Raw genomic sequence first — 15,404 nt, 5'->3', positions numbered from 1 at the left:
GTGCCATCCTGGGTGAGCTGCACTACCTGAGCAACTTCTGTGGGTTGTAGAGTCCATCTCATGCTACCGCGAGTGTGAAAGCACAACCAACATTCAAAAGTGACCAAAACATCAGCCAAAAAGCATTGGTACTGAGATGTGGTCTGTGGTCCGCACCTGCAGAACAACTCCATTATTGAGTGTGTCTTGATAATTGCCAATAATTTCCATCTATTGTCTATTCCATTTGCATATCAGCAAGTGAAATTGATTGTCAGTGTTGCTTCCTAAGTGGACAGTTTGATTTCACAGAAGTTTGATTTACTTGGAGTTATACTCTGTTGTTCAAGTGTTCCCTTTATTTTTTTGAGCAGTGTATATATTTAACCCAAAATTTTTTGTATCCTAATTATCAATGCACATTTGTAAACTATTAAATTTAATGTCTTAATATTTCTTTGAATATTCCCCAAGTACATATAATATAATATAATATTTTTCTTCACTGAAATTTAGGACGCTTGAAAAAAATACTCTTGACTTGCAAAAAATAGAAATGTCTTAGATTCTTTTTTTACAGGTTTTAAGTTATGTCAGCTGAAAATAGAATGAATGGGATTCTATATTATTTGCTCAAAGTTCAAAGGCTGCAGCTGTCACGCGTCATGCAGTAAAGTTACTTTAGTTCCGAAACACTAATTACTCCATGCACAGAAAATATTAGCAGCACAAAAGAATTAATTAATAAGTGTTACGCATAATATACAGTAGTTCAACTAGTTATATTGTTATTATTTTAAAATATTATGCACATAAAATCATGCAATTTTTTCCAACTTCCTGTGTGAATAAAGAAATAAATCCATATTAGAGTTGTTTGATCAAATCCTGCTTTGGAATGAAAACTCTAAGGAAACTTAAAAAATAAAATTAAATATCAAATTCATACAGAAACAGAATTATTTAAATATCTTATACATATATTGGTTCTAATGTAATTCAAAATATTGTTACTTTAATTTATATATGAAGTTCTAATTTATTCATATTTAATTATTACTATAAATATATATATAAATACAATTATACACAATCTCTACTGTTTACGAATATATATACAGTCATGGCCAAAAGTTTTGAGAATGACACCAAAATTATATTTTCACATGATCTGCTGGCCTCTGGTTTTTATTAGTGTTTGTCTGATGTTTATATCACATACAGAAATATAATTGCAATCATATTATGAGTACCAATAGGTTATATTGACAGTTAGAATGAGTTAATGCAGCAAGTCAATATTTGCAATGTTGCCCCTTCTTCTTCAAGACCTCTGTAATTCTCCCTGGCATGCTCTCAATCAACTTTTGGACCAAATCCTGACTGATAGCAGTCCATTCTTGCATAATCAATGCTTGCATTTTGCCAGAATTTGTTGGTTTTTGTTTGTCCACCCGTCTCTTGATGATTGACCACAAGTTCTCAATGGGATTAAGATCTGGGGAGTTTCCAGGCCATGGACCCAAAATCTCTATGTTTTGTTCCATGAGCCATTTAGTTATCACCTTTGCTTTATGGCAAGGTGCTCCATCATGCTGGAAAAGGCATTGTTGGGTGCCAAACTGCTCTTGGACGGTTGGGAGAAGTTGCTCTTGGAGGACATTCTGGTACCATTCTTTATTCATGGCTGTGTTTTTAGGCAAGACTGTGAGTGAGCCGATTCCCTTGGCTGAGAAGCAACCCCACACATGAATGGTGTTAGGATGCTTTACAGTTGGCATGAGACAAGACTGGTGGTAGCGCTCACCTCTTCTTCTCCGAATAAGCTGTTTTCCAGATGTCCCAAACAATCAAAAAGGGGATTCATCTGAGAAAATGACTTTGCCCCAGTCCTCAGCAGTCCACTCCCTGTACCTTTTACAGAATGTCAGTCGGTCCCTGATGTTTTTTCTGGAGAGAAGTGGCTTCTTTGCTGCCCTCCTTGAAACCAGCCCTTGCTCAAAGAGTCTCCGCCTCACAGTGCGTGCAGAAGCACTCACACCAGCCTGCTGCCATTCCTGAGCAAGCTCGGCACTGCTGGTAGTTCCATCCCGCAGCTGAAACAGTTTTAAGATACGGTCCTGGCGCTTGCTGGTCTTTCTTGGGCGCCCTGGAGCCTTTTTGACAACAATGGAAGCTCTCTCCTTGAAGTTCTTGATGATGCGATAGATTGTTGAGTGAGGTGCAATCTTTGTAGCTGCGATACTCTTCCCTGTTAGGCCATTTTTGTGCAGTGCAATGATGGCTGCACATGTTTCTTTAGAGATAACCATGGTTAACTGAAGAGAAACAATGATACCAAGAACCAGCCTCCTTTTAAAGTGTCCAGTGATGTCATTCTTACTTAATCATGACTGATTGATCGCCAGCCCTGTCCTCATCAACACCCACACCTGTGTTAATGGATCAATCACTAAAACGATGTTAGCTGCTCCTTTTAAGGCAGGACTGCAATGATGTTGAAATGTGTTTTGGGGGTTAAAGTTCATTTTCTGGGCAAATATTGACATTGCAAGTACAGTAATTGCTGTTAAGCTGATCACTCTTTGACATTCAGGAGTATATGCAAATTGCCATTACAAAAAATGAAGCAGTAAACTTTGGAAAAATTACTATTTGTCTCATTCTCAATACTTTTGGCCATGACTGTATGTATATATATATAAATATACAAAAACTATATAACTTCACAATTTTACTGTATAAAATAATAAATAACTAATGATACATTGTATAACACTTTGATACAACATATAATTACAGTTTTTCCTTAGCCACTCCCTAAACCAAATCTTCTGTCTCTGTCAAAAATCTGCAGAAAAGCTCTGTTTATAAAACACATTTTTCTATCCTTCAAAAACTCAGATAATTGCCTGTTCTTCAGTCTACATTCCATGATGTCACTGTGAGCTGGTCGTCTCACCTGTCTCTGTCCGTCAATTTCAGCCATTTTCCTTTCTAGGGAGAAGTCACAGTTCTTACTTTTTAGCTCTTTCTGTGGAGAAATTGACTTTTGAATCATCTGATATGGCTTACAACAGATATGAAATCTTCTGCGTATTTCATAGATTTCATATTGAGGATGACTCATTGGCTTTTGATATTTTTCCTTTTCTGGTTTTACAAATTTAGCTTGATTTATTTTCTTTTCACGATTTTCATGTTTTCTAACAAAATCAAGCAACTGCGCACATTCAAATAGAGTAATTTTTGTGACGCAATAACTCGAGATACTGGATTTAAAAATTTGAATTTTTGTACATAAGTGGTTATCATTTGTTGTAATTTTCCATTTTTGATAAGAGCTTTGTACAACCGTTCAAATATGGACATGAATGTATATGTACATTCTTTCCTACCAATTCTTAAATTTTGCAGATCATCTATGTCTGGGAAATCCTTTGTGGCACAATAAATCAAATATTTTAATCTGTCCGAATCATTTTTCCATTCATTAGGAGAGTCATTTTCACAGGGCATTAAAATTAAACGTCTGGAAAATGTGACTGGAATCCACATGCTAAATAATCGGTTCTTCTCCTCATTGGATAAGTCAAACTTATCAGCAAAGCTCTCAAATATCTCTTTCTACAGACATGGATTTTGACATCATATTTTGGCATGATTTTGTATAATTTTAACAAATTTTTCCTCACTTTAATTTGGAGTTGGGCCTCGGTAGCTCCTAAATTTTCTGCTATTTTTAGTGGCCCTTGTACATCAGCTCCTCCTACGTCACTCATGTCTCCTCCCAAATCACCTAATATGTCAGTTTTTCGTATGTCAATCATGTCTCCTCCCATGTCAGTTTTTTGTATGTCCGTCTCTTCGTCAGACGCAAGGTCACCTTCAGTTACAGACACGTGTCTTACTTCTTGCTCAATTTCCACATTACAGTCAGAATCAGTATCACCATTTGACACTACTTCTACACAATTGTCCTGCTTAGACTTCTCTAACACAAGACTATGAAATGCCTCAACCAACTGTAGAATATTTCTCAATTTTTCTTTTTCTCTATGAAAAGATACCAACTTAGAATTTAACTGTAAATTCTGCAATTCACATTCGCTATATAAACTAAGCCACAAAACATCTAAGTCAGTTTCGTCAGTAACTTTGAATTTAATCTTACTTTGTTTATCAAAAGAAGAAATTATATTCATGTTTTGCTTACCTTCAGATTTCTTAGCTTCTGATGATTAGCAGCACTTATTATCCTCAACTCGACTGATCTGATCCTTGTAGTACCTCTGGTGCCTGTCAATCCATCTGGAGAATATATCTGTTAAGGGGACGGTTGCAAACAACTTTATTAAATAATGGAAAGCAACCGAACCCGAGGTCCGCGATGCAGCCTGGAGGACTGCGGCCGAACACCTTCCGGGTGAGAAGGTAAAACAACCAACTTAAATAACAATCCCTTCCGTGTTACTGCACACTGGAACGGGAATAGGGATTCGCACTATCTCCGTTAACTGCATGAGAGATGTGCGATAAATAATGTATCTGTAGCCCTGTTTACAGCACAGGGACTACACAGCAGGCGCTAGGATGCGTGTGTGATACACACCGGCGTATACGTGCTCCCAGCCAGCGTGCTACCGGAATGAGGAGTATCTCTCCACGTGGCTTACAGGCGGGGCCGGGAATACGGCGTCTGCAGACTACTCGGGGTGTATGGTGCCGCCTTTTTTGGAGCCAGACTGTCAGATGAAGCTACCTGCCTCCCTCCATCTAAGGCTGCCTATCTCCCGCTAAACCTGCCTGACAGAAGCTAAAGCACACGTGGAGCCCAAACGACAAAGCGTCCACACAACAACACCATCACAGCTCAATGATCAGAGCGTGCCGCCATGTTTGTGGGCGGGCTATTTAAAGATTAAGCCCTGCCCACCGTCGCACTATTGGTGACGTCACCCGCGACCAATCAGGCGGTGCCAGGTCACTGGATCAGCTGACTCCCAAACCACCAATCACGGTCTGCCATGTCACGGGCATGCTCAGTGCAGTGAATCCTGGACTTATGCTGTAGCAGCCCTGTTTCCCTCCACAACCTATGCTTCATGTTGCTAGGAACAAAGATCTAAGAGACAACTTGTACATCTCGTGCACCAGCTAAGTGTTGGGACTGATGATGATGCTGAGCAGCATCAGCCCTGGCTGGACCAGAATGGTAGACCACAGAATCCACTGATGGTTCTGAACCCATTTCAAATCCCACAAACAGCTAACAATATCACTATTCAATCTGTAGGTTCTTTCTGATTCTTGTAACAAAGTTAGTGGAGCAGTTGTTCAGCTTGTCTCATCTCTTCTCTCCCCCTTTGTTAAAGAAGGAAATTCACTTGAAAACACAAAAATCAGGACTGGCTGAGGCTCATCAACATAAAAAAATACTTCTTTCTGTATAATTTTCTATCGAGGACTTCTTATCAGATGCGATTGATCAAAGTATCAATATCACAATATTCTTATGAAAAAAATGTATCGATTTATTCTCGGATTGTCCATTAAAAAGAATGATTGCAGAAGATACATAAAATAGTTAAATAGCTACAGAGTGATTGTCCATTTGTCCATAATTCACGTAATAATTGAGATTCACCCATCTTTTCTTGGGATCCTGAATGGTAGATTGCATCTGTCTGTGTCCAGCAAGTGTGTCAGGATGACACCATGTGTCCGGGTAAAGAACGTGTCTCCTTGGGCCTACATCAGCAGCTGTTTTCTTCACACATAGATTCTTGTCCTGTGTTCTGTGAAATGGCAAGCGCCCCCTGTCTCTAACATGAGATTATATAGCTGGTCATACCAGCTGTTCTTCTATTTATGGTACTGAACTAAAAATACACAAATAGCGCATGTCATCTAGAAACCCTAGCACGATGGCTGATGCAATCTTATGCAATGTATGGTACAGAATTCAGAATAAAATGAATATCCATAATTAATATTTAACACATATGGGGTATTGCCATGTTCAGTAAAAATCTCATACCAAATTGCCCTGTCCATCTTCTCCTATTACCCCTTGTGTGAATTAAAACTTTGAAACTAAAGTAACATTTTAGCGGAAAAACCCTCCTTTTTTATTTTTATGGCTCAATCTTATAAAATTCTGTAATGTAATTTGTGGCTTAACATGCTCACCACACCCATACATGAATTTATTATGGGGTTCAGTTTGCCAAATGGGGACACTTGTGGGTGTTTCTGTTTTTTTGACACCTCAGGAGCTCTGCTAATGCAAAACAGTGTCTAAAAACGCGTTCCAAAAATTAAAAAGTGCTCTCTGCATTCCGAGTTTTGCCATGTGCCCAAACATTAGCTTTGACCACATATTGGGTATCGCTGTGTTCGGGAGAAATTCTATAACAAATTATGGCATCCATTTTCTCCTATTAATCCTTGTGTAAATGATAAATTTGGTGCTAAAATTGTATTTTAGTGGAAAAAATGTACCATATTTTGCGGATTATAAGACACACCCCAAACTTTGGGGCGGAAAATCTGAAAAACATTTATTTAATAAAATGTTAGTGCTTCTTATAGTCTGCTTTTATGGTAGCTTACCAGGGGGGCGGCTGCAGTGGAGCGGGGTCCCAGGAGGCAGGGGTGCAGCTGCAGGAAGCTAGCGGCAGGAGTGGAGGAGGGGGTGTTCGGCGGTGCAAGGCTGCGCGGCCTCCAGATTTTCAAAAATATCGGAAGGCCCTGCACTTTCCACCCTTTTGACTGAGGTGGACTTTGGGAAAATGGCTGCCGGAGGTGGAGTGTGCACAGATTGAGATCACTATACCCATGAATAAAATCTTTGACGGTTGTAGTTTCCAAAATGAGGTTACTTGTGGGAGTTTCTGCTGTTTAGGCACCTTAGGGACCTACAAATGTTACATGTTGCCTGTAATCTCTTTCAGCCAAATTTGTTCCAAAATTCAAATGTTGCTCCTTCCCTTCTGAGCCATGTAGTTTGTCCAAACAGAGGTTTCTGACCATATGTAGGGTATCAGTGCTCAGAAGAAACTGGGTAACAAATTGTAGGGTCCATTTTCTCGTGCTATCCCTTGTAAAAGTGAAAAAATTGGGATTAAAGCAATGTTTTAGAGCAATTTTTTTCCATATTCCATTAATTCCTATGTAGCACCTAAATGGTTAAAACAAATCCTGACAGCAGTTTTGAAGTATTTGAGGGGTTTTGTTTTTAAAATGGTATCACTTTTGGGGAGTTTCCAATATATAGGGCCCTCAAAGTCCATTTCAATCTGAATGGGTGTTAGAATCTATGTTGTTTTACTATCGGCCATCATGTTGTGGTTTGCTGGCTTCTAGTCTTTTCCTCTGGTGCTGGGTGTCTTGGTCACGTGATCTCTTCACTCTTTATTACTCAGCACCTGTCTCCCATTCCCCGCTGGACATCAGTGTAGTTACGCTCGTGCTCTGGCTAAGTTGCCTTGTTAAGTTCTTTGTGCTTTGGACAATTGATATCCTGGGACTTCTTGTTCCACCAGTTTTGTTCCCTTTAATCTTCGTTTCTGCAACTAACTTTTCTGTTAGAAGGTCTCCTGTTTTTGCTCCCAGTCCTTAGATCTTTTAGGGACCCCTTTCCCCTTCCTTCAGGTCTTCGTTTGAGTTCAGTGCAGGAGTTTCGGTGGGGCTATTCACAAGGAATAGGGCACCCACTCCAGCGTAGGGTTAAGCTGAGTCTCAGTGCAGGGACAGCTTTTCTCTCCTATTCCTTAGTTCTAAGTTGCAGAACATAACAATGGGTCCCTAAAGAAGCAAATTTTGTAAATTTCTTGAAAAAAATGCTAAATATCTGCGATCAGCACCAGCAGGGACAATGATGAGGGCAGTACTGTCTGCTCCCGCAGTGTCCCTGTCCTGAGATGTCCCTCGCTGGAGCAGCTCATTCTTCCCAACTCCTCGGCGTTAGTCGTCAGAAGTTACAGTGGGGGACATCTCAGGACAGGTGAGTATATGGATTTTATTATTTTAATCTTATTTTACACAGGGACACTGCGGGGGCAGACACTACTACCCTCATCATTGTTCCTGCTGGTGCTGATCGCAGCGCCGGCAGGGAACCACTATGAGGGCAGCGTTCAGCACCCGGCGCTTGTGAACAGCGCTAACTGTACACTGCTTCCAGGGCGCCGGTACGTGTGATCCTGATGCGGCACACGGGCGGCACACAGCTGCCACTTGTGTGACACACACGGACAGAAGGACACACGGGACACGGATATCTCCGGTACCGTTTTTTCTGGTACTGGAAATATACGGACGTGTGAAACTGGCCTTATTGTTACATAAAGTGACACTGGTCAGATTTAAAAAATTTGGCTTGGTCATTGAGGTGAAAATTGGCTTGGTCACTAAGGGGTAAAGTCTTGTCCTAAATACAGAAAAGATTGTGCATGGTGCACTTTTTTTATTTCAATTTTACAAGGACATTTGGGCCATGTAAAACAACTGGAAAGCCCTGTTGAATAACTCAATTCTGAGTGCTGTGCATGTGAGGTCTTTTTTTTCGCAGATATCACTGAGACAGAAAATATACTGTAGCTCTGTGAACTGACCTTTATACGAATCCCTAAAGACATGAATGGCTGAGTCTAATCCACAAAACAGATGAGAATAGGACATGCGATGCATCTCACAAACTGAAGACAGATCCATTTTTAGGTTGAGTTCCAATGAGATATGAAAAATCATCCAATGACTTTCAATCATATTTTCATCCATATGTCATCCGTGTGCCCATATTTTAAATCTGTGTCATTATACATCAACAGTTTAAAATATATTTGATTATGTTCAATCTGTTAAAATATATCTGATTAAATACAGTTTTGTATGTTAAGAATTGCAATGTATCCATAAAAATCAGATGCAATACCGATGATTCATATGGGATGTGATTTTTTTTTGTTCACCCATAGACTTCAATAAGTAGGTTTTATCCAAAATATGGAAGAGACTAGTGCATGCTGCAACTTATTACACGTACACTTGATCCATGTGCATAACTTGTTATCTGAACAGGACCCCTAGAGTTGCATTGGTCAGTGTGCTGCCCTTGTGCTGTACGAATTCAATACTAGTAGCATCCGATTGTATAATATGCTTACCTGAATGAGTGCTAAAACAGATGTGTATGGATCAATGAAACTCTATGGGACCATGTGATGTCCGAGAATAAAAACAATGAGGAGAAAGGAGACATCGAGAGCAATAGGTTCTTATCCAGAGAAGTAATTAACCTAGGTGAGAGAAAGGGAACTGCTCACCTTTCTGAGCTGTTTTAACCCACAATAAGGAATCAATGTATTTCAGCTGCTGCAGCACCCTCAGACTAGGAAACCCGTCATGTAGACCAAATGGTAGAGGGATGAGGATGTGGATGAGGAGAATGCGGATGTTAGAAGCAGGAACCAAAGGACAAAGGTGAGATTAACTAAACTGTTAATTTTCTAGACATTTTCAAGTTGGACCAACTTTTTCATAAGGAGAAATTGCTGTATGACTTATGTGAATTGATTTCTTGCTGTATTTTTCCTGGTGAAAAAGTTGTTCCAACTTCAAAATGCGTAGAGAATCAACTGCTTAGTTAATTTCACCACTGTCCCTTGGTCCCTGCTTCTAATGTCGACAGCGCTGACTACCACCCTCATCCTCCTACCATTTAGAATAAAAACAATGGCGCACAGACATGTTACAGGGGTATGTGAATGCAGCCTTGGAGGACCCAGCAGGTTTCCATTAATACATTAGGCGATGTGAAGTTATTGATGAGAGTAAATATAGTTGTGCTTCCTATTCTCCAAAGTACATTACATCATGTTGCAAATATGGTTACACCTACTTTACTTTAAGTAGAACAACTTTTCTTACCATTCTCTGGTTACTGTTTCTTATCTACTAAAAACATGTTGGGTGGTCCTCAAAGTCCATGTGTCACAGTAATCTGAATGTACAATAAAACTCCACTATATTATGCCTTAAGTCAGGGGCGGACACAGACTGTAGTGGGCCCCTGTGCAAGAAATTTTGGGGGGCCCCCCCTGCCCTTCATAAGGCAACAAAGTTATGTAAACATAACCCCCCATGTGCATCTCTCACCCCCCCATGTGCAGCTCTCATCCCCCCCATGTGCATCTCTCATCCCCCCCATGTGCATCTCTCATCCCCCCCATGTGCATCTCTCATCCCCCCCATGTGCATCTCTCATCCCCCCCATGTGCATCTCTCATCCCCCCCATGTGCATCTCTCACCCCCCCATGTGCATCTCTCACCCCCCCATGTGCATCTCTCACCCCCCCATGTGCATCTCTCACCCCCCCCATGTGCATCTCTCACCCCCCCCATGTGCATCTCTCACCCCCCCATGTGCATCTCTCATCCCCCCCCATGTGCATCTCTCACCCCCCCCATGTGCATCTCTCATCCCCCCCCATGTGCATCTCTCATCCCCCCCGTGCATCTCTGATTCCCCCCACTCCTAGTTAATTAATTGTATTTAAAAAAAATAAAACTCGTTATACTTACCCCCATGCAATCCCTGCAGAATCCTGGCGCTCGTCCACGTCGCTGCCACCAGGTTCTCCTGACGTTCGGCCATGTGACGGCGCCACATACATAGCCATCAGCTTTTGTTTTGGCCAAAAGATTTTTAAAGCCGCCACCACGATAAGGTAGACTCTTCTGGGCGGGCCCTACTCTAACCTATTAAAATTTTCTTAAAATATCCAATACTCTTTTTAGATATATTTTTATTTAGTTTTCTTTAAGGGAATGTGTCATATACATTTTTTTTTAAATGACCAATAATACCACATACAGGGAATACCGCCACACCATGACCAGACCACATATTACCACAACATAGTGACCGAATAATACCACACAGAAGGGAGAAAAACTGCCACACCATGACCAGACCACATATTACCACTACATTACTAATATTACCACCACATTACTAATATTACCATAAGTGTCATTATACACGGGAGCTCTATACATGGTATGTATAACGTAAGTGTCCAGGTAATCTAGTGATCACCAGTGAAATTATACACAGGAGCTCTGTATATAGTGTCAATGTACAGGTAATACAGTGACATTATACACAGGAGCTCTGTATATAGTGTACAGGTAATACAGTGATCATCAGTGACATTATACACAGGAGCTCTGTATATAGTGTCAGTGTACAGGTAATACAGGGATCACCAGTGACATTATACACAGGAGCTCTGTATATAGTGTCAGTGTACAGGTAATACAGTGATCACCAGTGAAATTATACACAGGAGCTCTGTATATAGTGTCAGTGTACAGGTAATACAGTGATCACCAGTGACATTATACACAGGAGCTCTGTATATAGTGTCAGTGTACAGGTAATACAGTGATCACCAGTGACATTATACACAGTGTACATGTAATAGACTAACTCACCGGTGACGTCTCTAGGTGAAGTCCTTCATCTTCGCTTTTCTCCTTCATCCAGCACAGACCGCCATCACGTCTTCCAGCCAGGACTCGTCTCTGCATAAAATAACACAGTTATCTAGAGCACATTCCCCAACTTCTACATTACGCAGCTGAATACAGACGTGCATCCACCATCAATATATGGTTAGTTATTAGGCAACCTACCATTCCAAATATAAATTGTAATCCACCACTGTGCCCCCATTAACTGTAAATAGGCACTTAATATATAATTTAATTAGAACCTCTACTCTTTCCGCCAATTTGTTACCAGTCACACTCCTGCATCCGCAACGCCCCCTACTCTATACTTCCTGCTCCCCGCATTCAATATTTACATGCACCCCCTGCCCCAATTCATTATATCATGTCCGTGCTCTCACCACCCCATCATCATTTATCATTTACTCTCCCCCACCCCACATTCGTTATGTGCAGCTCATTATCCCCCTACTCCCAATTCCCCCATGTGCAGCTCTCAAACCCCCCCATGTGCAGCTCTCATCCCCCTCCATGTGCCCCTCTCTCACCCCCTCCCCCCCACATGTGCCCCTCTCTCATCCCCCTCCCCCACATGTGCCCCTCTCTCATCCCCCTCCCCCACATGTGCCCCTCTCTCATCCCCCTCCCCCACATGTGCCCCTCTCTCATCCCCCTCCACCACATGTGCACCTCTCTCATCTCCCCCCACATGTGCATCTCCCATCTCCCCCCCACACACATGTGCATCTCCCATCTCCCCCCCCCACACATGTGCATCTCCCATCTCCCCCCCACACACATGTGCATCTCCCATCTCCCCCCCCCACACATGTGCATCTCCCATCTCCCCCCCACACATGTGCATCTCCCATCTCCCCCCCCACACACGTGCATTTCCCCCCCACACATGTGCATCTCCCATCTTCCCCCCCACACACGTGCATCTCCCATCTCCCCCCCCCACACACATGTGCATCTCCCATCCCCCCCCACATGTGCATCTGCCACCCCCCCCACACACACATGTGCATCTCCCATCCCCCCCACACACACATGTGCATCTCCCATCCCCCCCACACACACATGTGCATCTCCCATCCCCCCCACACACACATGTGCATCTCCCATCCCCCCCACACACACATGTGCATCTCCCATCCCCCCCACACACACATGTGCATCTCCCATCTCCCCCCCCCTACACACATGTGCATCTCCCATCTCCCCCCCCTACACACATGTGCATCTCCCATCTCCCCCCCCCTACACACATGTGCATCTCCCATCTCCCCCCCCTACACACATGTGCATCTCCCATCTCCCCCCCCTACACACATGTGCATCTCCCATCTCCCCCCCTACACACATGTGCATCTCCCATCTCCCCCCCCCACACACATGTGCATCTCCCATCTCCCCCCCCCACATACATGTGCATCTCCCATCTCCCCCCCCACACACGTGCATCTCCCATCTCCCCCCCCCACACACATGTGCATCTCCCATCTCCCCCCCCCACACACACACATGTGCATCTCCCATCTCCCCCCCCACACACACACATGTGCATCTCCCATCTCCCCCCCCACACACATGTGCATCTCCCATCTCCCCCCCCACACACACACATGTGCATCTCCCATCTCCCCCCCCACACACACACATGTGCATCTCCCATCTCCCCCCCCCCCCCACACACATACACACACACATGTGCTTCTCCCATCTCTCCACTCCTAGTTAATTGTATTTTAAAAAAAATAAAACTTGTTATACTTACCCCCATGCGATCCCTGCAGAATCCTGGCGCTCGTCCAAATCGCTGACAGCAGGTTCTCCTGACTTCCGGCCATGTGACGGCACCGTCACATGACCGGAAGTCAGGGGAATCATGAAGGCGCTGCTGCAACAGCGCAGCTCAGCGCTGAAATGTCCCGGACCCGGCGCATAGCATGGGGCCGGGGGCCCCATGAGGAGAGAGACGCACAAGAGGGGGGCCCCCGAGGGGGCCCCTACCGGCCGGGCCCCATACTGGAGTCAGGGCAGTCATGCCCTGATGGCGGCCCTGCTGGAGGCTGGAGGGGCCCCCTCTCCCTCGGGGCCCCCGTTCAATGAACCGGCTGCACGGGCGGTAGTTCCGCCCCTGCCTTAAGTAAATTATTTATGTGCCTACAGAACATGCCGGTATCTAGTATCCTTGTTTTTTGCTTTGGGACATTTATTTTTTTCAAATACTATATAAGTTCACACACAGCAAATGGTTATTTCCAGTGTTGGACTGGGGTGCCAAGTGCCCACCAGTAACTAACGCCAGGGCCCCACTTTTCAGCTACATGCAAATGTGACATTATCCTCAATCACAAATTTATATGACAATGAACTGGGTAGATTGTTAAATGAATAAGATGCTGCCTTTGTCTGTACATAGTGATTCAAGTATATAGTTCCAAGTGCTGCTCATTTAAGAGGGTGGTGGCCCACTCCTGCACAGGGGCCCACCGGAGGATTCTCCTGTTTTCCTGTGTTTTTTACATATTCTGCCAGTATAAGCTATATCTTTACCTTTTATTTGCAATAGTTATTGTGCAGCTTTTACCCATAGTAAGTCTTGTTATGAATAAAGCCAAGTATAAATATAGTTATTATGTGATACTTATACGCTTTCCCTTTATTTTCAAAATATGCAGAGAATATTGCAACAGAAAATGTGAAACGAAATACTACGTGTTGTGAGAATCTGTCAGAAATACTAAACTCTGGTTTGGAAATTGAATTCAATGGTGTTAGCCAAAAAAACTGTCAGTCTACAGATCAGTTATCAAGGTAAGTAAAGCTTACAATAATGCTTATAATTAGTGTTGAGCCACCCCCGTAGTGTTCGAGTTCGGTTCGGTTCGTCGAACACCCGTGTGTTCGCCGAACTGTTCGTCAAACTGTTCGTCGAACACCTTCGAACACCGTTAAAACCAATGGCAGGCAAACAAAAACACATAGAAAACACCTTCAAAGGTGTCCAAAAGCTGACAAACTGCTCAGAAGACACAACTAACACATGGAAAAGTGACAAGTACATATAGTCATGCGAAAAGAAAAGAGGTGGAGGAGTAAAGGAGGGGGAGACACAGATATAGGCATGTCATGCCCTTCTAAAATCCAAAAAGTGAGAAGCCGACACGTTCAGTCCGCTCCTGCCCGTGCCACCTCCGCGTCGCCGGGTTTGTGCCAGAGCCGCGGTGAACCCTGACGGCCAGCCCCCCTCTCCCAATACTGGTGCCTGTCCGCTGGTGGGTCGAGCGAGCCCCCCTGTGGTGGAGGCAGCTCTAAGCTTTTTAATTTAAATTGTCTCTCTAATTTGAATGAATACACTTTAAATCCATTTACAAGGATCTATTGGAGGGCAAGTCTCATGCCAGCAGCCACGTAATTCCAGCTCCAGTAGCGTCCACTAAAGCTGCTGCAGTTAAAAAGCTTTTATAAGGATCGAGCTCGGCTGTCCACCGCAAGGCATCCTACTGCCAGTCCCAGCCCCTATGCCTTGGGGTGCCTCCTGATGCTCTTCACTGAGTATCCCGTGGTCCCGAAGCATTTCCTTTGAAAAAATTAAGTGTCCAAACTACAGGTGGTGTAGCTTGCTTAACAGCCGGGATAATCCGCTGACTAGCAGACACTGCTACTAGGCACAAAGTATTTCCTGGGCTAGATGCAGTTAAAAATTTGTAATTAGATACTCTCGTTGGATGCTGAGAAAGCATTCCATAGAGTCTCCTGGCACGCCATATATGATTCTCTTAAAAAGCTTGGGGTAGGGGTCTAGGGGACCCTTTTATAACCAAAATCACGGCCCTGTATCGCAATACGTCACCTAGGCTGAAGATAAATGGAACTGTAGCACCCTGAGGGCTCG

The 15,404-nt window shown here is 43.3% G+C and overlaps 1 protein-coding gene across 1 annotated transcript in view; it reads left to right on the top strand.

Moving 5' to 3' along the window:
- Positions 1-15,404, top strand: part of LOC141257813 (pecanex-like protein 2) — a 1,433,759-nt gene that overhangs the window by 218,497 nt on the left and 1,199,858 nt on the right. Inside the window, exon 5 of the mRNA XM_073672817.1 lies at positions 14,188-14,323. Coding sequence (XP_073528918.1) covers positions 14,188-14,323 — 136 coding nt within the window. The remainder of the gene's footprint in view (positions 1-14,187; positions 14,324-15,404) is intronic.

This window comes from Phyllobates terribilis, unplaced genomic scaffold, assembly GCF_046119375.1.
Source record: "Phyllobates terribilis strain yellow unplaced genomic scaffold, ASM4611937v1 Scaffold_3__8_contigs__length_932513732, whole genome shotgun sequence".
In the NCBI taxonomy this organism is placed as follows: Eukaryota; Metazoa; Chordata; class Amphibia; order Anura; family Dendrobatidae; genus Phyllobates; species Phyllobates terribilis.
The sequence above is the reverse complement of the archived record's forward strand: the minus strand, read 5'-3'. Positions and strand labels throughout refer to the sequence as shown.